At 56.8% G+C, this 24,103-nt stretch overlaps 1 protein-coding gene and 1 non-coding gene across 14 annotated transcripts in view; both read right to left on the reverse strand.

Annotated features, from left to right (window-relative positions):
* Positions 1 to 24,103, reverse strand: part of NDRG4 (NDRG family member 4) — a 50,885-nt gene that overhangs the window by 2,522 nt on the left and 24,260 nt on the right. For 3 of the 13 annotated variants that reach the window (XM_009196562.2, XM_009196556.2, XM_009196557.4), the window contains exons 2-16: positions 22,562 to 22,656; positions 15,541 to 15,585; positions 6,595 to 6,700; positions 6,231 to 6,351; positions 6,084 to 6,146; positions 5,873 to 5,933; positions 4,376 to 4,462; positions 4,235 to 4,291; positions 3,824 to 3,927; positions 2,984 to 3,040; positions 2,849 to 2,900; positions 1,853 to 1,900; positions 1,674 to 1,709; positions 1,511 to 1,562; positions 220 to 258 (exon numbers count right to left, since the gene is read on the reverse strand). In XM_009196562.2, coding sequence (XP_009194826.1) covers positions 220 to 258; positions 1,511 to 1,562; positions 1,674 to 1,709; positions 1,853 to 1,900; positions 2,849 to 2,900; positions 2,984 to 3,040; positions 3,824 to 3,927; positions 4,235 to 4,291; positions 4,376 to 4,462; positions 5,873 to 5,933; positions 6,084 to 6,146; positions 6,231 to 6,351; positions 6,595 to 6,700; positions 15,541 to 15,585; positions 22,562 to 22,633 — 1,000 coding nt within the window. In that variant the 5' untranslated portion in view covers positions 22,634 to 22,656. Of the gene's footprint in view, positions 1 to 219; positions 259 to 1,510; positions 1,563 to 1,673; positions 1,710 to 1,852; positions 1,901 to 2,848; positions 2,901 to 2,983; positions 3,041 to 3,823; positions 3,928 to 4,234; positions 4,292 to 4,375; positions 4,463 to 5,872; positions 5,934 to 6,083; positions 6,147 to 6,230; positions 6,352 to 6,594; positions 6,701 to 9,403; positions 9,494 to 10,205; positions 10,422 to 15,540; positions 15,586 to 22,561; positions 22,657 to 24,103 lie in introns of those variants that run through there. The other 10 variants (XM_009196555.4, XM_009196552.2, XM_003916972.3 and 7 more) reach the window with 8 other exon arrangements.
* On the reverse strand, positions 13,433 to 13,539 carry LOC116271422. Its single transcript, XR_004179976.1, has one exon. It is a non-coding gene; the product is annotated as a U6 spliceosomal RNA (small nuclear RNA).

Raw genomic sequence — 24,103 nt, forward strand, 5'->3', positions numbered from 1 at the left:
TGGAAGCCACGTAGCTCATGACAACCTAGAAGCAAGACTGCTCTGCAGCCCAGCCAACCTAGAGGCCAAGTCTGCAGAAACACAAGAATCTGTGGGCTTTCTGAGTGGAACAGGACACAAGAAGGTTCCAAACCACAGCAAGATGCGGCCTGGCTGCAGCAGGAGCGGGGGAGGGGGAGGCTGGGTGTCCATGCATCAGGGGAAGGGCTGTGGGGCTACCTGCTCCTCCACTCAGCCTTCGGTCCTTCAAGTACGCAACTAAGAGAGAAGACAGAGCCAGACAGGGGGCGGGGTGGGGGAGACACAACACAGTGAACAGCGTGGTCCACTGAGGCCAGGGCATTGAGATGAGCCAGAGAGATGGGACAAAGGACAGGCACAGAGAGGCTGGGGGCAGGGTCAGAGGCTCTGGAAGCCCACCCAGCAGTGGTCCCCAGAAGGATCTCTGACCCAAGGAAGCCCTGACAGCCAGTGGGGTGCTTATCCCCTCACCATTCTGCTGGGCCTCAGTCTCCTGCGTACAGAACTGGGGAGGCCTGCCCCTCTGTGCCTCTCCCAGCTCGGGGCTGCCTGGTGGAGTTTCTCCCCAGGACCCTGAGAATGCATCTCAGCGCCTGACAAGCTTCCTCCATTCACCTCACAAATGCTTGCTGTGCCCTGATCCCAGCCTCTGCGCTCCTGCAGAGCCCCCCTGTGGGACCCAGGGCTCTGCCCTGCTCCAGAGAGCACTCTATTCCTGGGTGTCCTCCCCAGCCTTCCCACAGGCCGCCCCCTGTTTGCCCTGGAGATACCAGCTCCAGAGGCTAAAGTCTGGAGGGCAATAAAAAACACACTGAGAAGAGGAAGTTTGCCTCCTGGCAGTGGGGAGCTGGAAACAGGTATGTCTTAGAGGGAAGGGGAAGTCGAGGAGACACCCAAGGGGTGTGTGTGTCTGTGTGTGTGTACCTGGTTCTACCCCAGACCCAGATTTTCAGATCTGCCAACTCAGGTTCAGCTGCTTTCAGCTCTCTGAATGCCCAGGTGGCCCCAATTGCCTTCCCTGGCCCCAGGCTCCAAGCCCTCTCCTATGACGCCCTGGGTGCAGTCACCAGTTGTTTCAAAAGGCCTTCTCAGGTGCCGTAGGCCCAATTCTGACCCCAAGCCCTGGGGCAGATGAGGGGAGTGTGCCTCACCCCCAGACAGGCTTCCCTGGCAGGACGTGGCCCTTGGACCTGGACCCTCAGCACAGAGAGAAGGGTCCCTTCCCCCAGTATGCCCATCACTGCCATCAGAACAGTGTGCCAAATCCTCCCTAAGGACAAAGGGGAGCTGGGCACAGCCTGGGATGCCCAACTTGCAACTCAGGTGGCATCTGTGGGGCCCAGCATCCGGGGCCCAGGTCACACAAAACTATGCCTGTGGGCTCCCCAGTACCACCTGACACCACGTGCCAGCCCTGCAAACAGGACCCCCCACCCCAGCACTGCCTGCCCACTGGTCTCTAGGTGTGGTGGGGTGGAAATGTACTCACTGTAGCCCATGCCTTGCAGGAAGTATTTGAAGGCTTCAGTCAGCTTCCCTGGCTGCAGAGGGCAGGACAAGCACATGCTTTCATTGGCTGCCTAGGATTAGCGGGGAGGGTAGAGGCTTCCCCCACCCCATAGATGGAAGGGCAGGAGGGCCAAAAGTCTCACCTGTGTGACCTGGGGCAGCCCTCCGGAGTCTGCCATCTGCAAGGGAGAGAGTGGGGTGACTTGAGCAGGGCCCTCACTCCAGGACAAGCTCCCACCTGGCTGGGACCCCAGGCAAGCCCCTCCCTGAGGTTGGGCCCATGCTAGGGAAGCTGGCCTAGGGCTGGGGAAGAAAGCCTCACCTTCAGGAAGGTCGTGGTGGTCGGGTCCAGTTTGGAGTTGCACTCCACCTGGGGACAAGGAGCCAGCTTCAGCAACAGCCCCGGCCCCTCCCCACCCCTGTGGCTAAGGCAGGTTTGATGCCCCAAGCTGGGGAGGAGAGGGCGTGCAGGGAGGCAGAGGGAGACCCAGCACCTGTGACAGGCTGCTTCTCCCAGGGCTCCCCACGTTCTTGGAGACCAGTTTAGCAGCGCCCCTGAAGGTCCTGGGACCCTTGGAGCCCACTCACAACTGCTAGGAGTGGGAGTCAGGCAAAGGCTGGGCTGCCGTGGTGGGACTGGCCTGGGAAAAAGTCCTGGGGCCCTCAGCAGTGAGGTGAGGGGTACCGAGGGTCTGAGAGAGACCGGGTGGAGGGGGCTGGCACAGCCCACCACCGCACTCTTCCAGGACCTCCCGTTGGGCATGGGAAAGCCTGGTATTTCCAGGGCGCACGGGGCTGCTCGGGCACTTCCGGACCCTGCAGCTTCCCAGCAGCTCTGTGCTGATGGGGCCTCACAGCCCCAGGCCACCTGCTCCCAGAGTTCCAGCAGGAGGGGTGACACGTGGTCCCCAAACGTAACAGGTGCAGGTGATGGGGAAAGGGAGACTGTGCCGCTGTATGCATTAATGATTTATAATGACTCAATTACATTTCAGAAAAAAGAGATCGTAGGCCCTGGGCCTGAGGTGGGTAGGGACCAAGTTGGGGCTGTGCTGCTGGGGAGGGAAGAGGGGACCTTCTGATGGCCCGGCCCTGGCCCCAGCCCTCCCCATTTCCAGGCCTCCCCCGCCAGAAGGATGGGGGCTATGCCAGATGTGAGGCTTGGCAAGACTGTGTGGAAGTGGACGAGAAGCCCACCATCCACTGCCAGCCCTGCAGGCTCCCCTGGGCTGGGTCAAGAATTGCCCCTGCTGGACAGAGGCCATGAGCCCCTCACCCCTACCTCACACCCCCAGTGAGCCCACAGCCCCTCACTCACCACCCCGTCCTCAGCAGGTGCATTATCCCCGACCACCAGCATCACGGGGCAGCTGCAGATACAGAGGAAAAGGGCTGTCTGGCTGGGTCACGGGGGCAAAGGCTAGGGCAGGCCAGAGGGCCAGGAGGCACTCACCGGAGCGTCTTGGCATTCAGCACTGTTCCAGGCCGGTTAATGTCCAGGTCTCTGCGGCTGTGGGGGAGGGGGAGGGGAGGGGCAGAGGTGGGCACCCCAGGGCAGGATGAGGGGCATCCCAAGCCCAACACTGCCAACTGGTAAAGCAGGGAGGCATGGACCTGCTCTGCATAAATGAACTGGAGGCCCCCTATGCATGGCTTTTTGGACTCCCCAGCACATACCAGGTGGGCTCTCAAATTTTGCTATCCCCCTCAGAGCCAGGGGTACCGCCACCTGTGCTGTGGGAGGTTCTGCTACTGGTCTGTCTCCTGGACCATATGGGATGGCAGGCCCTGGGTCTCTTTATTCTCTATTGTTTTCCTAGCACCATGCACACAGCAGGTGCTTAGTATTTGTAGAAGAATGAGAAGGAGGGCAGGTGAGTGAGGGGGCCTGGCCACCTCCCTGCAGGGCAGGGCAGCCCCTAAAGGGGGCTCCAAGGAGCATAGCTTGCAAACCACAGGCTCATCCGACCTCGTCCCCATTTTGCAGACGTCAATATCAAGGCTGGGTTACTGCAGTCAGGGATGTCACCAACACCCCCAACACTCCCACGCAGGAAGCCCCCAGGGGAGGAGGAAAAGTGGAAGAACCCAAGGCCCGGAGTCTGAAGACCTGTTCCCCTCTGCCCCTCACAGGGTGTGACCTTGTGCAGGAAATGATCTCCTCTGAAGCCCAATATGGTGCCCATCTACAAACCAGGGCAAGGGTGTTGCCTGCCTGCCTCCCTCAGGGGGCAGTGTGCAAGGGCCCCCACTGGGGTGTGCTGGGTCCCAGGGCTGCTGACCCCACCCGCACCTGTTGTACATGTTCCAGAAGAGCTGCAGGTTGGCCTGGTTCACCACGTTCCCAATCTGCTGCCGGTAGCTCTGCACCAACTCTGTGTTGTTCACTAGCTCCTCCTAGGCCCGGGGGGATGGATGGGGGCGTGCAGAGGAGCAGACAGAGGGACGCAGGCTCAGAGGGGGCCGGCAGATGTCACTGCCAGAGTGGCCCTTGCCCCACTCAGCAGGCAGGGGAGAGAGAGTGTGGGCAAGTAGGAGGTGGGGCCTTGGGAGGGGATGTCTGTCTGTCAGATGCCTCAGCATCATGGAGATGCGATCTGGAGTGAGCCACGTCAGATGCCAAGTACACCCGCCTGCCTCCTGCCAAGCCGGGAGGGGCAAATCCCAGCGTGCCCCAGATCCGCAGAAGCCCCCGCCCTCTTACCTGGCTGAAGAGGTGGGAGAGCACCGTGTCGGGTAAAGTGCTAGTTAGGCCGGAGAGCTGCAGGGAGCAGGGCACCAGCGTGAGTGCCACCCCTCACCCCACCCTAGGTACACCCACCCCATCCCTGGTCACCACACACACCTTGGTGGCAGCCCAGTCTATCCAGCCTTTGCCGTTGGGGTCGATGTTCACCAGCACCAGCCCCTCCACCAGGTCGGGGAAGATGAGCTGCAGTAAGAGGGGAAACAGGGCTGGGCGAGGCCAGGATGGGTGCAGACGGTGGAAATGCTCTGTGAAGTCTTCAGGGTGCCACTGAGCAGCCGCCCGGCTGCAGCTGGGTCCGTGCGCGCATACCCATGTCCAGATGCCCTACCTGTCCTCCTCTCACCCAACCCTTCACAGTTCTTGGATTTATTTAGAATCTCTATCATTGTTTCCACCCCTCCACATACACACACACACATGCTCTTTCAACAGAATCAGCTCTTAATATATTTTTGAAGATGGTGCTATTGCAAAATTGAGCATTAAACATCTTAAAATCTTAAGCATGTTGTTTTTTTGCTTTTATAGAAAATGAAGCCCTGGCCAGGCGCCATGGCTCATGCCTGTAATCCCAGCACTTTGGGAGGCGAAGGTGGGTTGATCACCTGAGGTCAGGCATTCGGGACCAACCTGGCCAATATGGTGAAACCCCGTCTCCACTAAAATACAAAAATTAGCCAGGCGTGGTGGCATGCGCCTGTAGTCCCAGCTACTCAGGAGGCTGAGGCAGAATTACTTGAACCAGGGAGGTGGAGGTTGCAGTGAGCCGAGATTGTGCCACTGCACTCCAGCCTGGGCAACAGAGCGAGACTCCATCTCAAAAAAAAAAAAAAAAAAAAAAGGGAAATGAGGCCCTCATGATATAAATTAGGAAAAAAATCAATCTTTTCAAAGCCTATTTTGCCTTAGGCATTGCAAAACAGGTATTTTCTCTTCAACTGTTAGACCATGTTTAAAGAAAAATAGCATAGCCACATCAAGCTTGTCTAGGGTGGCAGGGAATGGCCTCCAGTTAACAAAATGATTAAGTGCTGACATTGCAACTGGATTGAAAATTCTTGGTCATTTCTTTTGAAGCAGGAAATGTCTTAGATCCTGAAAAATTAGGTTTTTTTTTTTTTTTTTGGCTTGTTTTTAGAGATGAAAAACTTGTGAATTTCTATCCAATAATGATGTTTTTGAAATGTGCTTCTTTAAACCTCCCAACCACAATAAAATTTTTTGCTGAAAAAATTATTCATGTTGAAATACCATGGCAATTAGTGAAGGACGATCCTTATTTAGTGGCTAGAGCAGCAGTTAGTTGTATAGTTTGTTGCTACTAGAAATTCTGGCTTTGGATAATAGTTTAAGCAAGTTATAGTTTGTAGTCTCTTGAGAAAACCATATGGAGAAAGGAACCTCTTTTTAAAAAAAGTTAATTTCCCTGGAGGAAAAAAGAAAAAAGAGGTTTTCTACATAAAGAAGAGGTGGGAGGAGGAGAAGCAAGAGCAGAGACAGTTCCTCAAGGCTGAAGGGTTCCCCGGTCCCCACCACAGGGAGATCCCTGGCTTGCCCGGGTGTTTGGGGTAATGGGGGCATGGGGACACTCACTGCAAACTTGGCCAGCACATAGGCTCCGGCACCCACTCCAATGCCAATCACGTACTTGAACCTGGTGCAGAACAGGCTGGTCACTCTAGGGCTAGGGGTGCCATTTCCCATACATGTCACCCAGAGCAGGCCCTGCCCACAGCCTGAAGCCCTCAGCTGAAGCCAGGTGGCTCTGCAGTCGGGGTTGGCACCCCTGGGCCCTAGCACTCACCCGAAATGCTGCACCACGCTAGGGAGCATGGCAGCCAGCTGCTCCATGGAGGGGAACTGGTACCTGCAGGCAGAGCAGGAGGTCAGGGCCCAGGTGTGGCCTGGGGTGCAGAGCTGGAGACAGGCGGAGGGGGCTCCGGGTACCTACCCCTGAGGGAACTGCGACGCCCCCACCTGTTGTCCAGGGGCATCCACGTGACACACCACAAAGTGCTTGGTGATCTCCTGCATGTCCTCGAAGTTGAAGAAGGTGTTGAAGCATAGTTTGTCTGCAAAGACACACCTCCACTATGGCTGAGCAGAGGGGCCGGGGGACTGGAAGGGAGGCCAGGCCCCCAGAAGGCTCACAAGGCAGAAGTGTCAGCCTCAGGTCCATCGGGGAAATGGAGGCCCGGAGGGCGAAGGCAACAGAGCTAAGTGCGAGTGGGATTGACAGGGCCCTGTGGGGAGGGCGGGGGCCTCACTGCTGATGGGAGGCAGAGGAGGGCTGACTGAGGCTGGGCTGCACTTACGGTTGAGGCCCACATCGTGGTAGGTGAGGATGGCTGGGCGGTTCCCCTTGGGGGAGCCCCGGATCACCACGTGCAGAAGGCCATAGGGCGTCTCGATGTCGTGTTCCTGGAGGGGAGAGACCGCGCTGGACCCCGGGCAGTCCCGCTCCTGGCTCCCCTGGGGAATGAGGTGGGTGCAGCCTGGTGCCTGTCAGGCATGTGGTAGAACCCCTACTTGGGGCATCCTGTTCTCATCACCCCAAGAAGCCCCCAGAGAGGACTGAATGGATGGAACACCCCTTCTCAGGCCTGTTCAGCACAGAGACGACATGAACTGGTCTGCGTGGGGAAGTTCTGGTCCTCTCTGCAAACCAACCAGCAGTTTGTGCCGCCACTGTCCTCAGCCCTTGAGAGTCCGAGGAGGCTGTTTTTCTCCATCTTGCAGCAGCCCCTCCTGGACAGCTCTGCCTCCCCAGCCCAAGCCCCTCTCTCACTCAGAAATCTCAGGCGCTTCCTGCTGCTGCAGGGGAACGGCCTCAGTGGTCCTGCCTGGAATCCTCAGTAAACACCCCATGCCAGCCAAGCCTAGCCCCGACCCCCACACTGCCCCTGGCTCCCACTCTAAGGCTCTTGCGCATGCGGTTGCTTCCACCTTGAACGCCCTTCTCTGTGAGCCCAGCATCCCCAAGGGCTCCCTTCAGGCAGGCCCGGTCAGACCCCCGTCCCCATCTCCTCTAGAGGCCTTCTGCAGAGCCTCCTCTGGGATCCTCTTGAGTTCACACCTTTGGTTTTGCTGCTCAAGGTCATTACTTCCTCAGGAAGACCTGGCTCGACCCCTTACTTGTGCATCTGAGCATGTCACGTTACTTCTCTGCTGTGCCTCAGCCTCTCCATCCAGAACCACCTCACAGGCACTTTGTGAGAACTAGACAAGCCAACGTCTGTGGAGCATTTAGCACTTGGAGAAAGCCCCGGAAAGGGGGCTATTATGCTAGGGCATCCCTGGGCCTTGGGGGGATGCCCTCCTCATTGGTCCCTTTGCAAACTGGGCATTCTTAGACACTTGGATGGGCAACCTTCAAGAGGGGCCGTCTGAGCTGAATAAACAGATCCTCTCTGCATCATCGTGAGCCCTGGGAACCATGTGAGTGGCCCAGTGAGTTGGAGATAAGGCTGGGGTCAAGGACATGAAAGAAACATCAAGTGACTGAGCACCTACTGTGTGCCAGGCTTCCTGCACGTTACCCAAGAGACAGGAACCCTAGTCCCTGTTTTGCAGATGAGGATACTTTGGTTTAGAAAGAACCTGAGTTGCTGCCTCCGAATGGGAAAGGAGATTTAGACAGCGGGAGACAGCTGCTTAGGGGCCGGCATTAGTGGGTCTGGTCTCAGAGGACAACTGTCCAGGCCTATGTCTCCAGTATGGAGTGACAAGCTGGCACCAACCTGGTGGCCAAGGGCTCTACCCTGGGGGCCACGTTTTGGCTTGCAGGCCCTGTTTATTTCCCTGTTGTCCTCCAGGAGGGCCCTGGTAATGAGCCTTAGGGTGAGCCATGTGGCTCAGGGGATGAGGAGGCCACACCAGGGCTGAGAGGGGACAGGCCACACAGTCCCTCCCATCCCAGGCCTGTCCTTTCTCCGGGCCCATCAAATCCAGGAACACTTCCCAGTCACTGACCACTGACCCACACTTTTCTCATTTACTTCCCACATAGACCCAAGCCATAGAGGAGGAAATTGAGGCTGGGAAAGAGGAACGACTTGCCCAAGGTCAATCCCAGAGTAGGGAGGGTGGGCCCTGCCAGGTGCCAGTCTCAGGGGCCAGGGCGGTGCACTGAAGGTTGCATGTTCACAGGAGATCAGGTTCCACGCGAGGGAGCTCCTGACCAGGCAGCCCCTTCACAGCAACCTGTGAGTTCTCTCAGCTTTGGAGGGTGGGACTGCAGAACAGCTGCAATGCGCCTCCGGCTGCATAAAGGACAGTTATCCTCCCGGGTTCAGACGTCAAGAGCCCAGGGCGGTGTCTTCCAAACCCAGATCCGCAGCCTGCGGGTCAACGTGAGGGCTGCGAGGTGTCTGCCCTCCGCTGCTGAGCAGGTCCCGACTGTCTCCTCCCACCCCTGGTGTGGCCGCCCCGTCCCCATCCCTCTGAGGTGACGTGGTCAGACCCTACTAGGGCTCATCTCCCAGGATGGGAAGTGCTGGGGCTGGGGCTGGGCCTGGGCGTCGCCGGGCTGCCTGTCCTACAAAGCCCAGTGACCTTCGCTGAACCCTGCTGCCCACCTCCCTAACGCCTTCTCTGACCCTCTGCGGGGAGCTCAGGACTCAGTTCAGCCCAATCGAAGCCAAGCATCCCCGTCCCTTGGAGCACTGCGCAAGGGCAGCGCCCCAAGGGCCACAGTGCGGTGCTCTCTGAGGCCCCCAACCCTCAGGGCCCAGCACTCCCATTGGCTCTGGGTGACGTCAGAGCCGGCCCCGCCTCCAGGTGGGCGCAGGCGGGAAGCACTGCGGCAGCAGGGAAGGGGGCTGTGGCGGCTCCTCTCGGCCTGTTCGTCTCCCCTCGCCTGTGACCTTGAGCACTGCAGGGGACGGGGGGTGCTTTGAGCCGGTGTGGGAGTTGGTGGTGGTGCTGCTGTGGTTCGGCCTGTCCGCCGCATCAATAATTCAGGGGACAGGGTCTGCATGGGCGGGCAGGTGCTGACGTCGTCGCCTCGGGGTGTGCGGGGTGACCTATGGTCTGCGGAACCGGCAGGGCAGGCGTGTGGGGCCCGGGGGTGGGGGTGAGTCTGCCCCTGCCTCTCCCTCCTGAGGAAGAAAGGAGCCGGGGTACCTGATGCCCCGGCGAGAGGAGGTGCCCTGGGTTCCACCTGGGGTCCCCTAGCCCTGCCAGCTTCACGGCTCCAGCGTTGCCTTCCCCCACCTACAAAATAAGGCACGCAGGCAACCCCTCCTCGTTCCTCCCCAGCAGGGACCCCTGCCTGAGGCTATCATTCCTGTGTGGCCCAGACCTCCTTGCCTCTGCCCGGCTGGCGCAGCAGAGCCCTGGGAACTGAGGCAACTCCTAAGGAAAACGCTGCCCGTCCTTCCCATCACACTGGCACAGCCATCCAAACAAGCTAGACGGCCGCCCACTCGGACGGCAGCCCCTGCACGCACAGACCCTGCACGCACACTGGGTACACAGCCTCGGGGGCTGACCAAAAACCCCCCCGCCCCCTGGCCTGATGGCCCCAGGCACCACCAAGGCAGACACCATCCAAGCGCACACCAGAGGGCACACGGTCAGTGGGACGTGCAGGCACTGGCGCCCGGGTCCACACGGCAATGCAGCCAAATCAGACTGTGCCTTCCGTGTTCCATTTCCTGCAGATATGTCACCCACCCCCCACCCACACGCTCCCCCTAGCCCCTGCTATGGGCTCTGACTAGCAGCTGCCCCCAGCCACTCCTGCAAACAGGATCACCAGGGAGCCTGGAGCCCTCTGGCCGTGTCTCAGGGACCCCAGGGTGAGGATATTGAAGGCAGGGCTGCCACCAGATGTGGGCTGAGGGGGGCACTTCCTCCCTACAGTGGGTCATAAGGATGCACCATCCTCCCGGCCCACCTCGCTGCCCGTAGCGCTCTCACTCACCCCATCCCAGCACTCCGGCATCTTGCCGAGGGAGGGAACCCGCCTCTACCAGGAAGGACAAACAAAGGCCTGAGTCACTTGGGTCCAGAGGGCGGGGACAGCTTGAGTGGGAGATGGTCGGCTCTGTGATGGGGCACAGCTCCTGGGCCATTTATACAGGGATCCTGGCCCAGCCTAGCTGGCCCCTCCTCCCCGCAGGGTTTCCGAGCAGCCACTCGCTTGCCCGGAGCCCCGGCTCCCAGATTGGCTGCTGGGAGACAAGCCTGGCTCCAATTGGCTTCTGAAGTCCTCCTTGCCCCAGCCCTGTCACTGCTCCTCCCATCCCAGCCACATATCATCCTTGATGGTCCCCAGCCCCTGCATCCGCCCCCAGCACACAGGCACACGCCAACAGCTGCAGCTCATATAGGATCCTCCAAATACAGGAGCCGAGGTCACACGTACAGACTCACCCATGTCAGGTACACACAGGGTCCTCACGGACATGCACAGCTCACTAATGCGGGGCAGGGCAGGGTGCATGGGCACTGCCCAGACAGCTACAGCCCTTGACCCACACCTTGGGGAGTATAGAGGGCCCGAGAGGGCCCCAAGCCCAGGATCTTGGGGATCAGATCCCCAGGCCCAGCCTCCCCATCAGGAAGGTTGCATCGCTTAACCTTGAGGAGGCCTGGGGAGCTGCTGCTTTCTGGGGCAACTTGGGTTATCACCCTGCTTCAGAGAGCTGCTCCTCCACCCACCAGGGTTTTCTCCCACCTTGCCCACGCAGATGCAGGGGGCTTCCCCACACACTGAAAGTGGAGTTTGGGGGCCAGGGGCCCTGGGCAGATAGCAGGGCCAAGGGTATGGTCAGGCACACACCAGCTCTGTCCTCCCCACCCTCACCCTGCTGACAGGGGCTCCAGGCCACCAGGGAGATGAAGCGAGGCTAGGAGGCAGCTTCTTGACATTGACATGCCCACCTCCTGTAGACCCACCAGGCCCTCGTTCCCAGAAGCAACCAGTATGGGGCTTGGCTCTCGGGTCTCTGGGGAGCAGAACACTAGGGCTATCTCAGGCTCTGTGCCCTATCCTCCTGGGAAGCAAGGATCTGGGTGGTGAGCTCACCCGAGGTCTGCAGGTGGAGTGAGCAGAGGAGAATAAAGACCAAGAAGTGCACGGGAGGAGAGGAAATAGGCCAGGGAGAGGAGCAGAGGAGGGGGCCCAAGGCTGGGAGAGCAGGAGCCACAGAGAGAAGGGGGATGCTGCGTGCCCGTGCTCCCAAATATAATCCATGAGGATTATATGTATTATCGTTGCAACTCCCTATGCAGTAGGCACTGCTGTTTCTTCCATTTACATATGGAGGTTCAGAGAGGTTGACTGACTTCCCCAAGGTCACACAGCAAAGAAGTGGCAGACCTATGAGTGGCATCAGGGTTTGGCTGGCAAGACCTGACCCTGCCTTGTCTGGCCACTGTAACTGCACAACTGCCAGAAAAGGGCCAACAATTTGGAGAGGCACACAGACTGCCCCATTTCTCTCCTGCCAGGGCCTGGGCAGGGGTGGGATCAGGGCACAGAGCCTAAGATAGCCCTAGTGTCCTGCTCCCCAGAGACCCGAGAGTCAAGCCCCAAACTGGTTGCCTCCAGGCACGAGGGCCGGGTGGGTCTACAGGAGGTGGGCATATCAACGTCAGTAGCTGCCTCCTATCCGGCTTCCTCTCCCTGTCTTGCTGAAGAAGGAACACACCACTCACCCCAGCCCATGCTGACAGCCCTGCATGCTGGCCGACTGCCCTTAGAGAAAGTGGTCATCTCCTCATCTCTGGGTACCTGGTGACCTGGTCGATACCTGTTATGTACACTATTGCTGGCCATGTCCTCTGCCTGGGGACACCTACTCCATCTCTCACCTCTCACTCTGGAGACCTAGGGCAGACTGATAGGCCCTGTGCTCCCCAGGGCAGCAGGGAAGTACAATGGGGAGTCCCCCTGGCCCATCACCTCCTGGCTATGCTCCCCATTCCTGCAGCCACTGTGGCACAGGAAGAGGCTTGCAAAACAGGCACAGCCCTGCCCTCTGCTCTGCCCACAAAGCCCTCCCATGTCCCCCAAAGCCCCACCCAATCCTATGCCCACTCCAACTTCTGATCCCTGAGTGGCCTCTCCTCACCTTTGGACCCAGGTGACAAGCTGAACTGCGACACTGCCCATTCCAAGCCACAGCCTCCATGACTGCTCAGCTCACTGCCTGCAAACCCACAGACCTGGGTTTAAGTCCCTCCTGGCCCCCTATTAGCTGGGTGACCTTGGACAAGACTTTTTTTTAACCTCTCTGTGCCTCAGGCTTCTAACTGTAAAGCAGGGACTGTGTGCCTTTCTCACCAGCCTGCTGTGAGAATCAGAAAAAACTGCACAAATCACTCCAGATCTGACCCCACCCCTGCCCAGGCCCTGGCAAGGGAGAAATGGGGCAGTCTGTGTGCCTCTCCAAATTGTTGGCCCCTTTTTCTGGCGGTTGTGCAGTTATAGTGGCCAGACAAGGTAGCCTCAGGTCTTGCCAGCCAAACCCTGATGCCATTCATAGCTCTGCCACTTTTTTGCTGTGTGACCTTGGGGAAGTCAGTCAACCTCTCTGAGCCTCCATATGTAAATGGGAGAAACAGCAGTGCCTACTGCACAGGCAGTTGCAAGGATAATACATATAATCCTCATGGACCTAGAAAAAGGATGAGGAAACTGAGAGATGGAGACATTAGGTAATTTTGTCACTTGGCTAGTAAGCAGCGGCAGCTACTAGTACCTCAGCACTCTGGGTGGGCCTGAGGTCTCAGAATCAAGAGTGGTAAACACTATGTTCAAATGTCCTGTAGGTGACAGGCTTTCTTTGAGCACTTTACCCATCTTTATCCCTCTTTTTTTTTTTTTTTTGTGAGACACGGTCTTGCTCTGTTGCCCAGGCTGGAGTGCAATGGTGCGATCTCTGCTCACTGCAACCTCCGCCTCCCAGGTTCAAACCATTCTCCTGCTTCAGCCTCCCAAGTAGCTGGGACTACCAGCGCCTGCCACCACACCTGGCTAATTACTGTATTTTTAGTAGAGACGGGGTTTCATCATATTGGCCAGGCTGGCCTCAAACTCCTGACCTCAAGTGATCTACCTGCCTCAGCTCCCAAAGTGCTGAGATTACGGGTATGAGTCACCGCACCCGGCCTGTATCCTCTTTTTGGAAAATATTTTTTATTTTAAGTATGGAAGGCTTCACGAATATGTGGGTCATTCTTGTATAGGGGTCATGCTCGTCTTCTCTGTATCACTCCAATTCTGGTATATGTGCTGCTGGGGCAAGCACTCATTTTATCTCCTAATACCCTCTTTACAAATGAGGCAGATAAGGACAGAGAGGTTTGGTAATCTGCCTAACGTCACACAGCTAGTGGGCACAGAGCCAGGAACCACACCCAGGCAGTTTGGTGCTAACTCCACACTCTAGTGGTCATTCATCACGGTCAGCTGAGTGTCCATATGAGGGGCCCGTGGACACCATCGCCTTAGATACACTCGAGAAGTCCGTGCTGCCTGTCTCTGTGAAAATGCGGTGGATGAGTGGAGTGATTTGGGCTGGAGGTCACATGCTTGGAAGTGGCGAGGCCAGAACCTAGGTCTGTCTGGCTCATGTTAGTCCCTCTGCTACACTACCTCCCCCACTGGCTGCCCCCACAGAGGCAGGGGACAGTGACAACGCCTGCCATGGTGAGCAGGAGATAAAATCCCTGCCAGGCTTTGGCCCAGATAACAACCATCCATTCTTGTGGCTGCTTTTCTAAAACAAAAAACGAAAACAATGCTGCCTCCATGTGGTGTGACAGGAGGGGACAGGAAGGTGCCTTTTAACGCAACCTGCCTTTTATCGAGCAAAGGTCCTGAGAACCGGGGTCTACATACCCCGGGCCCCGCAACTCCAGGGCTGCAGCTCAGAGGGCTCGGTGGGCAGAGTCAGCTTCGCAGCAGCAGTTGGGCACCCAGAGGTCTCCTCCACAACTCCAGGAATGCCCTCTGCCTGTCCCCCACACCGTAGGCCTGTGTGCTGGGGCTGGCATCAGCACTGTTGCTGTCAGCCTCCCACGCTGTGGGATCAGTGTGTTGAGGCACTGGCTGGGTGCTCTAGGATTTTACTTGGCCAACCCCTTCCTCCAGGGCCCATTTGCCTGCACAGCCCATCCTCATGTGCAGCATGGAGGACAAAGAAAATCCCCTGGTGAGCCTGCCCTGATCTCCAGTTGTCCCTTGCCACCAGCCTGGGCTGGCTCCCGACCACTTCCCTCCCATCCCTCCTCCTGGGCTCCCGTTCACTCCCCACTGCTGGAACCCCGGCCTCTCCTTCCAGCTCCAGAGCCCTTTGTGCTTGCAGATGGCATTCCCAGGGGATCCGAGCACATGTACACTGGCTGCCCTGAAGTCTCCCCTCTCGTCCTTGAAGTGGCACGTGACCGAGGGACCAGCACACAGGCCCAGATTCTCACACTGATCCTCACGTAGCTCCCACTGGGGGAGGAGCCAACAGGCAGCCCCGCCTCCGTGTCAGCCCTGCGTCCAGACCATGTGGCTGGTGCTGTCACGGGGCTTGGAGGCTGACCCCAAACCAGGTCAGGCCCAGGCAAGGACAGTGACCCGGGGGCTGGCTCCACCTTACAGAAGGAAGGGTCTGAATTGGTTTGGCATGTTGGGATTGCCAGTGGGGTCCCAGAACCCAACAGGGCTCCCTTGTGTAATTGGTTCAGCATGTTGGGGTGGCCAGCGGGGCCCCGGAACCCAGCAGGGTTCCCTCGTGTCTGCTGTCATTTTCCCAAACTCGGAAATCAACGGTCACTGTGGGACTCAGAGGAGAGACATGACTGGCCGAGTGAGCAACAGGATCACCCGGAGGAATAAAAACAAAGGGCGTTTTCAGTTTTCACAGAGAACCTGGCATCAACTAAAGAGGACAGGGTTGTCCTGGCAACAGCTGTCATGGAAACAGGAGCTATTTTAGAGTCAACCTGCCTTTCATTGGAAGAAAATGCTGATTCAGATGACAACATCCCTCACTCTCTTTTCCATCCTCAGTCCCCCTAGAGACCCCGTCTCTTCCCTGCTATTCACAGAAGCAGGGCCAGTTCATCTCCCACCCCAGCATCTCTCCGTTAGGCAGGGGGCAGGCAGGGCCGCTATGAGCTCTGGGGGTGGTCCTGGCAACTGCTACAGGCTAGGGGCACACAGAAGGGCTGTGACCCTCCTCTGGGACCTGGCCAGGTGGGGCGAGGGGCTGGCCAGCTGTCAGTCCCACATCTCGGGGGTCTGAGCCTTGACCTACCTTCCAGTCTGTGTCTGCAGCCAAGAGGAAGGCATCAGAGCTCTCCTAGGGGAAGGCAAACAGAGGGGGTGGCAAGTTAGGCCCTAGCTGGTCTGGGGAGCCCATGGGGCCTTAGCAGACTCAATTTCTGTCCCAGTCTGTATTTTCTTTTCTTTCTTTCTTTTTTTTTTAGAGACAGGGTCTCACTCTTATCACCCAGGCTGGAGTGCAGTGGCACAATCACAGCTCACTGCATCCTCAAACTCCTAGGTTCAAATGATCCTCCTGCCTTGGCCTCCTAAAGCGCTGGGATTACAGACATGAAACATCGTGCCCAGCCCACCAGTCTGTCTCAGTGTTAACAAAACTGACCAAGGGCTCACCGAGGTACCAGGTATTGGCCACCAAGTACTTGGTGGAGGAGCCTGTGAGCGTCCTCATTAAGGATGTGAGGATTCCATCTTACAGGCCACGAGGGTGAGGCTCAGAGAGGCTGAGTCACAGGCTAGAAAGTGCTGGAATCTCCCACTGCAAGTCCTTGCTGTTGGTCACTCTGCCCTCCTGCTACCGTAGATGTTTTTCTGACCATCAGGGCACAAGGGTGGAAGAAAGGGAGGGAAGGGGAGAGGTGGGCGTGACTAACATGCCCACGTGTAGGGATGGGGAAGCTGAGGCCCACACAGTGAGGGGACTTTTCCAGTCCACACAAAAGTACAGTGGCAGCTGCTCCCACATCTCCAGACCTGGTTGCTTTGCGCCTCAGATCACTGGAGCTTACTTCACAGTGAACCGTTTGAGTCTGGCTAGTGCCTGTTCTGCCCACTGGACCGCGGGCGTCACGAGGGCGGGACCACGTCTGGCTGTGCTCTCAGTATGAAGCTGGCATGGAAGGGGCTCGCCAGACACAAACAGATCTGGATGAACAATCAGGCTTCACCAATGAGGGGAGAGAGGCTCAAAATGCGCCCACAGGTTACGAGGCTGCACAGATGGCCAGGGGAGGAGCGGGGGCTGGAACCCCACGTCTGAGTTGCCAGGCTCTCCCTGAAGCCAAAGGGAGGGTGGCTGTGCGACTCACCCGCTCTGGGTCCGTCTCCCTATCTGTATGACAAGGCAGCTGGCCAGCTCAAACTTGGGCCACTTTCGGGCCTGGGGAGGGACACTAATCAGGGACTGGCACACGTCCGGGTAAAGGAAAACTCACAGGTCCTGCCTTGCCTTCCCCTGCGTCTGCCTAGAAACCTCTGTGCCCTGCTCTGCGAGGCTGTGAACTCACGGGCAGGTCACTCAGCCTCCAAGCCTCAGTGTTGTGAGGATTACAGGAGAAGCTCGGTGTTGCCCATCATTCTGCCCTTTGTATCCCAGCGCTGTACTGTGCCTGCTACAGATTCTTTTAAGGAATAAATAAATACAAGGATTGGCCAGGCATGCTGGCTTATGCCTATAATCCCAGCACTTTAGGAAGCTGAGGCAGGCAGATCACCTGAGGTCAGGAGTTCGAGATCAGCCTGGCCAACATGTCAAAACCCTGTCTCTACTAAAAATATAAAAATTAGCCGGGTGTGGTGGTACGTGCCTGTAATCCCAGCTGCTAGGGAGGCTGAGGCAGGAGAATCACTTGAACCTGGGAGGCGGAGGTTGCAGTGAGCCGAGACTGTGCCACTGCACTCCAGCCTGGGTGATACAGTGAGACTCTGAATCAGAAACAAACAAAAAAACAAACCACGGTTGACTGAGACAGTCACATGAGAAATAGGGTGCCACGGGAGGAAGAGGGAAGCAGTCAGCTAGGAAAGTACAAGGAGGAAAATGACCCGAAATCACAGGAGTGGGAGGGAGAAGAATGAAACCAGTATTTCTGCCATTTTTCCCAAAACAAGGAAGAGTTCAGCCACCTGCTTTCCAGCAGGCCAGGTGGTGGAGAAAATCAGAAGGAACTGGGGGTTCCCATACCCAAAGAGGAAAGCCAGGCTTTGGGCTGCCTGCGACTGTCACATAGAGAATAGCCGCACCCACTCGGGCTTCTGCAGATTCCTTCCAGGCCTGTGGGGGCTCTGCAGGGAGGAGGGGAGGAGAGGAGGGAAGGGATGGGGCTGGAGGGGGAGGACAAGGGCCTGGGGCTGATGATGAATGGATCCTCTCACCTTGCACAAGGGGGCTGAGGAGAAGAGAGGGGAGATGTCTATACTCGGGACCTTAAGAGGGCGATTATCTCAGAGAAGGACAGAGGAGGCAGTTTTGTTACAAGCAAAAGCTAACAAAAAAGAAGGCCGGGTGTGGTCACTCAGATCTGTAATCCCAGCACTCTGGGAGGCCTAGGCAGGAGGATCACTTGAGACTAGGAGGTCCAGGCTGCAGTGGGCTAGGATTGTAACACTACACTGCAGACTGGGTGACAGGGTGAGACCCTGACTGTCTGTCTGTCTGTCTGTCTCTCTCTCTCTCTCTCTCTCTCACACACACACACACACACACACACACACACACACACAGTGGAGCAGATAATGGCAGGGTGTGCTGTATGCTCTCTGGGTCTGGGGGCCCCAGGAGTTGAAGGGTATGGGAGGGGAAGGACCCAAAGGCCAAGAAAATGCAGGGTGTGCTGAGGGAGGCGGAGGAGTGGTGTGTGGGATGGGGACACAGGCGCAGAGGGATCCACAGGCAGGCCAGGCACTGGAGTCTCCAAAGGCAAAAGCCAGGCTCCAGTGGCAGGCAGGCTGTGAGTAAATGTGTGGGAATCCTCACTTCCCACTGGACTGAGAGAATTTATACCTGGCAAACGGCAGAACGTTTAAAAAGTGAACAGGGTGCCAGATGAAGTGGCTCACGATTGTAATCCCAGCTGCTTGGGAGGCTGAGGTGGGCCAGGAGTTCGAGACCAGCCTGGGCAACATAGCAAGATTACCTGTCTCTACAAAATAGAAAAAAGAGCCAGGCATGGTGGTGCATGCCTGTAGTTCCAGCTACTCAGGAGGCTGAAGTGGGAGGATCGCTTGAGCCCTCTCTAGCCTCCTTGAAGAAGGAGGAGGCTGTTATGGTCACACCACTGCACTCTAGCCTGGGTGCCAGAGCCAGACTTATTGCCAAACAAAAATAAAAAATAAATAGAAAGTGGAAAGGATGGGGCTGGGCACAGTGGATCACGCCTGTAATCTCAGCACTTTGGGAGGCCAAGGTGAGTGAATCACCTGAGGTAGGGAGTTTGAGGCCAGCCTGACCAACATGGAGAAACTCCATCTCTACTAAAACTACAAAATTAGCTGGGTGTGGTGGCACACGCCTGTAATCCCAGCTACTCAGGAGGCTGAGGCAGGAGAATCGCTTGAATCTGGGAGGTGGAGGTTGCAGTGAGCCGAGATCGCGCCATTGCACTCCAGCCTGGGCAACAAGAGCGAAACTCCATCTCAAAAAAAAAAAAAAAAAAGCGAAAAGGATGGATGCTTTCCGCACTGCAGCTGAAAAAGGAGAATCTGTCTGTGAGAGCCAGAGAATCCTGCCTGAGAGCGCCAGACTAGCTCTTGAAGACAGAGAGAGGGGGTAGGACTGCATGGGGCGCCATGTCGCAGCATCCAGGAGACTGTGTCGGGCATGGGGTGGGGCTTTGTTTTAGACAGAGTCACTCTGTCGCCCAGACTGGAGTGCAGTGGCGATATCTGGGCTGACTGCAACCTCCGCCTCCCGGGTTCAAGTGATTGTCCTGCCTCAGCCTCCCAAGTAGCTGGGATTATAGGAGCTCATCACCACATCTGGCTAATTTTGTATTTTTAGTAGAGACAGGGTTTCACCATGTTGGTCAGGCTGGTCTCAAACTCCTGACCTTAAGTGATCCACCCACCTCAGCCTCCCAAAGTGCTGGGATTATAGGTATGAGCCACCATGCCCAGTCGGCTTTTGTTTTGTTTTGTTTTTGAGACACAGTCTCGCTCTGTCGCCCAGGCTAGAGTGTAGTGGTGCAATCTCGGCTCACTACAACCTCCACCTCCCAGGGTCAAGCGATTCTCCTGCCTCAGCCTCCTGAATAGCAGGGATTACAGCACCACGCCCAGCTAGTTTTTGTAATTTTAGTAGAGATGGGGTTTCGCCATGTTGGCCAGGCTGGTCTTGAACTCCAGATCTCAGGTGACCGGCCCACCTTGGGCTCCCAAAGTGCTGGGATTACAGGCGTGAGCCAACATGTCTGGCAGGAATGGGGCTTTTAAGGTGCCTTTGGAAAAAGCAGATGTGCCCAGGCCCACAGCTTGGGGCCTGTGCTGACTCATGAAGGAGGGGAGAAGCCTCCACAGGATCTGAAACGGAGACCCTCATGCAGGGGTGAAGATGTCATGGTGGCAAACTCTGGTCCTGGTGATGGGTGGATAGAGACACTACCTGCAGTGGTGCCAGGCTGCTCAGTGGGCACGAACAGGCAGGAGTATGCCTGCTGAGTCAGGGAGGGAGGGGCGGCGAGGGCTGGGCCAGAATGAGGCAGAGAAGGGTGCCCAGCTGAGGTGGGCAGTGGAAGAGACAGGCATGGAAGTTATCAGGCCAACATGCCCTCAGCTCTCCCCATTGTGCTAGGGGGCCCTGCTGGGCCACAGAGGCACACCCCCATACCGCCAGGCAGCACCTCCTGCAACCTGCACACTTCAGCACTTGTGATGGGATGCAGGGGTCCCCGAGGGCCCCTCACAGCAGAACTCTGCTTTCATGCCTCAAAAGACAGGCTGGCAGGCAGGCACAGAGGCTCAGGCCTGTCATCGCAGCACTTAGGAAGGCTGAGGCGGGAGGATCACTTGCAGCCAGAAGTTCAAGACCAGTCTGGGCAACAGAGCAAGACTCATCTCTACAAAATGGAAAAATTAGCCAGGTGTGGTGGCACATGCCTATGATCCTGGCTACTCGGGAGGCTGAGGCAGGAGGATCACTTGAGCCCAGGAAGCTGAGGCTGCAGTGGGCTATGATGGCACCACTGCACGCCAGCCCGGGTGACAGAGTGAGACCCTGTTTCAGAAGAAAAAAAAAAAAAGAAAGAAAGAAGGAAAAGAAAAGTCAGAAAGAAAGACACAGGCAGGAGTGGGCAGGAGGGACTTTTTAGAAAGTTCTGAGAAACTTCTTCCTTCTGAGCTGTATCACCATCTGTGGCTTCCACCCAGCCCATGTTTTTACTGAGAACCCACTGTGTGCTGTGTGGGGCACTGGGGAGACCTGGGGGTGCAAAACAGAATAGATCTCTGTCCTGGGAACCTGTGGGGCGGGGCACACACAAACCCCACTAAGTGACACGGCCAGGGCCAGAGCGTGTTGGGGTTTCAATATTAGACCCAGGGGTTAGAGAGGGACTCTCTGAGGAGGGAGCATTTGAGCAGAGGCCTGAATAAAACAAGGAGTGGAGCCAGCCCTGCAAATTTCTGGGCTAGTGTATCCCAGGCAGATACACTGGGAATGTGATGGGCATGTTCAAGGAGGCTAGAGAGAAGTAAGCTGGGGACAGGCTTGGGAGACAGGCTGGGGAGCTGGTGCAGATTGCATCCTGGGTTCCAGCTCTGACTGAGATGGCTTGTTAAGCAGAGAAGTGACACGGCTTATTTTTTATTTATTTATGTTTTGAGACAGAGTCTTACTCTGTTGCCCAGGCTGGAGTGCAGCAGTGCAGTCTTGGGGTTGAACCTCCCGGGTTCAAGTGATTCTGCCTCCTGAGTAGCTGGGATTACAGGTGTCCACCACCACGCCCGGCTAATTTTTGTATTTTTAGTAGAGACAGGGTTTCACCATGTTGGCCAGGCTGGTCTCGAACTCCTGACCTCATGTGATCTGCCCACCTTGGCCTCCCAAAGTGCTGAGATTACAGGTGTGAGCCACCATGCCCAGCTCATGGCTTATTTTTAAAGGGTACAGAGCAAAGGCAGAGGCAAAAAGACTAGCAAGGAGGATCCTGCAAGCATCCTGGGGCAACAGCCGATGGAGGCTTAGACCAGGGAGCAAGTAAACTTAGAATAAAGGACTTGAAAAATGTGCAGTCACCACCCCACCAGGGCAGCTTATCTGTGGCTACTCTCGGATAAGCCACGTCTTATCAGTTAACTCAAGGTTCTGTCTGTAAGATAACACTGTACTCTTCTTGGGGGCAGGACTGCCACCTCATGTGGTTGGATCCCTGGATCCTGGCTGGCTGCACAGTTCCAATCCTGGCTGCTCAGCAGCTCCTGGGCTCCTCTCCTTGTGATGGAAGGCTGGGGAGGCAGGGCAGGGCAGAGGACAGCACCCTGTAGATTTGAGGGGCTGGGCTCCTGGCCTCCCCATCTGTAAAAGGAGGGGGTCCAGGCAGCATAACTTGCAGGGACCCCAGCCCTAATGCCTCAGAATCCAACAAGCAGGGAACCCACACTTTTTGCAAAGTGGTTTGTGTCACAGTCACCAGTATGATGGCACTGGGAGGGAGGAAAAGGGAAGGTGGACAGGGTGTTGTCACAACAAAAAAGGGTGGCATGAAAGTCACTCTGGCCTCTAACACCTTGTCCCATGACAGGGGGGTCTTTGGGACAAAATCATAACCTGTGATGCCTCTGTCCCACTGCCCTGGGTGGCACTGTTGGTTAGACCTGCCCAGATGCCACAGAGGCTTGGGAGGCTGATAAGGAAGAGTGCACAGACAGGGGAGCAGCGTGCCCTGCTGGAGCCAGCACTGCCCAGTAATTACCTCTTGGGACTCCTGGGCTGTCCACAGACGGGTTCATACGGACTCATTCCCCCACTAGCTGTGTGACCTTGGCCAACTGGGTTCACCTCTCTGTGCATCAGTTTTCTTGTCATTAAAGCGGGAATAACTCTCCTGTAGCACCTTTAGCCTCAAAGACGGCTGAAGCCACCTTGAGGCTGGCTGGGTCTGCGTGGCACTCAGGCCTCCCGGAACTCCCCCCACCCACCTCCGCCCGAGGCAGGCACAGGGCTTCTTGGGGTGGCCGGCGATGGGGAGGGTCAGCTGCAGGGAAGGCGCGCGGTCTCCCTCTTGGCCACGAGGTGGCGCACTCGGCCCTAAGACCTCAAAGGCGAGACTCCAACTCACCAGCTCGGTGGCGTCCTGGCCCCGGAGCAGCGGCTTCTCCTCAGGGAATCGCAGCTCCTGCAGCCCGGCCATGGTCACGTCGTGGAGCAGGAGGCCTAGGGAGGGAGGGCAGGGTTGAGGCCTGCTGCGGCGGCGACGCCCGGGCGGAGAAGGACAGCGCAAGCCAGGGCTAGGGCAGGAACGCGGGGACCAGACGCACTGTCCCCTGTGTCCCCTGGCCCCCAAGCGCAGCCCACCCAGGTACTCAGGGCCCCCAGGCCTCCGTCTGCAAGCCCGGCCTGTCTGGCTTGGGGGATACCATTATAGTATTTGTTTTCTCGTTTTTTTTTTTTTTTTTTTTTTTTAACACTGAGTCTCGCTCTGTTGCCCAGGCTGGAGGGCAGTGGTGCAATCTCGGCTCACTGCAACCTTCGCCTCCTGGATTTAAGCGATTCTCCCGCCTCAGCTTCCCAAGTAGCTGGGATTACAGGTGTGCACCACCACCGTGCTAACTTTTGTGTTTTTAGTAGAGATGGGGTTTCACCATGTTGGTCAGCCTGGTCTCGAACTCCTGACCTCAAGTGATCCACCCGCCTCGGTCTCCCAAAGTGTTAAGATTTCAGGTGTGAGATACCACGCCCAGCCTATTATTTGCTCTTAAAAATTAAAACATGTTTCCAAATAAAAGAGAAAAGCAACGTCATGATTCCTAAAACAATTACAAGCAAAATTCTGCCTTTATTGAGAAGCAGAAGGGCACGTGCAGGGAGGCCAAACACAGGGTCAGACGCAGACAGAGTCCTCTGCCGAGGGCCTCTGGTGTCTGAAGCGGACAGTGGGGCTCTGGAGGATAGAGAGACTGGAGAGGAACATAGCTGAGAGCTCCCCGGAGGGCTCACAAGACGAGCCTGTGTGAAGATGGGCCAGGGAGGGGTGGGAGTAGAGGCTCTGGTGGTGTCACAGGTTGAGTGATGTTGAAAGTGAGGGTGCAGGTCTCAATTCAGGCCACCAGCAGGGAGGGGGTGACACACAGGGGCTGCTCAGCTGCCAGAGGGTGGGCCTGGGAAATCCCAGGGGTTTCTGAACCTCAGAAGAAGAATGGGTCATACACGCAGGCGTGTGTGTGTGTGTGTCTGTGTGCGTGTGTGTATGTGTGCAGCAGCCAGTGGTAGGGGAAGGAAGACACAGGGTCCCAGGACCCCATAATTCCTCTAGGAACGGCACCATCATCCCTCAATTTCAGGATGGCAGAGGTCAGAATGCACCAAGAGAAAAACTAGCCAAGAACATGATCTAGAAATTCATAAAAGAATTAAAAATGGCCAGTACCTACATGGAAAAATATTCAAGCTCACTAGAAGTCAAAGAAATTTAAATTAAGAAACTTTTTTTTTTTGGCCAGGCACCGTGGCTCATGCCTATAATCCCAGCATTTTGGGCAGCTGAGGCTGGAGGAGCACTTGAGCCCAGAGGTTCAGGACCAACCTGGACAACACAGCAAGACCCCATCTCTACAAAAAAAATAAAGTAGCTGGGTGTGGTGGTGAGAGCCTATGGTCCCAG

This window comes from Papio anubis, chromosome 18 (genome assembly GCF_008728515.1).
Source record: "Papio anubis isolate 15944 chromosome 18, Panubis1.0, whole genome shotgun sequence".
Classification (NCBI taxonomy): domain Eukaryota; kingdom Metazoa; phylum Chordata; class Mammalia; order Primates; family Cercopithecidae; genus Papio; species Papio anubis.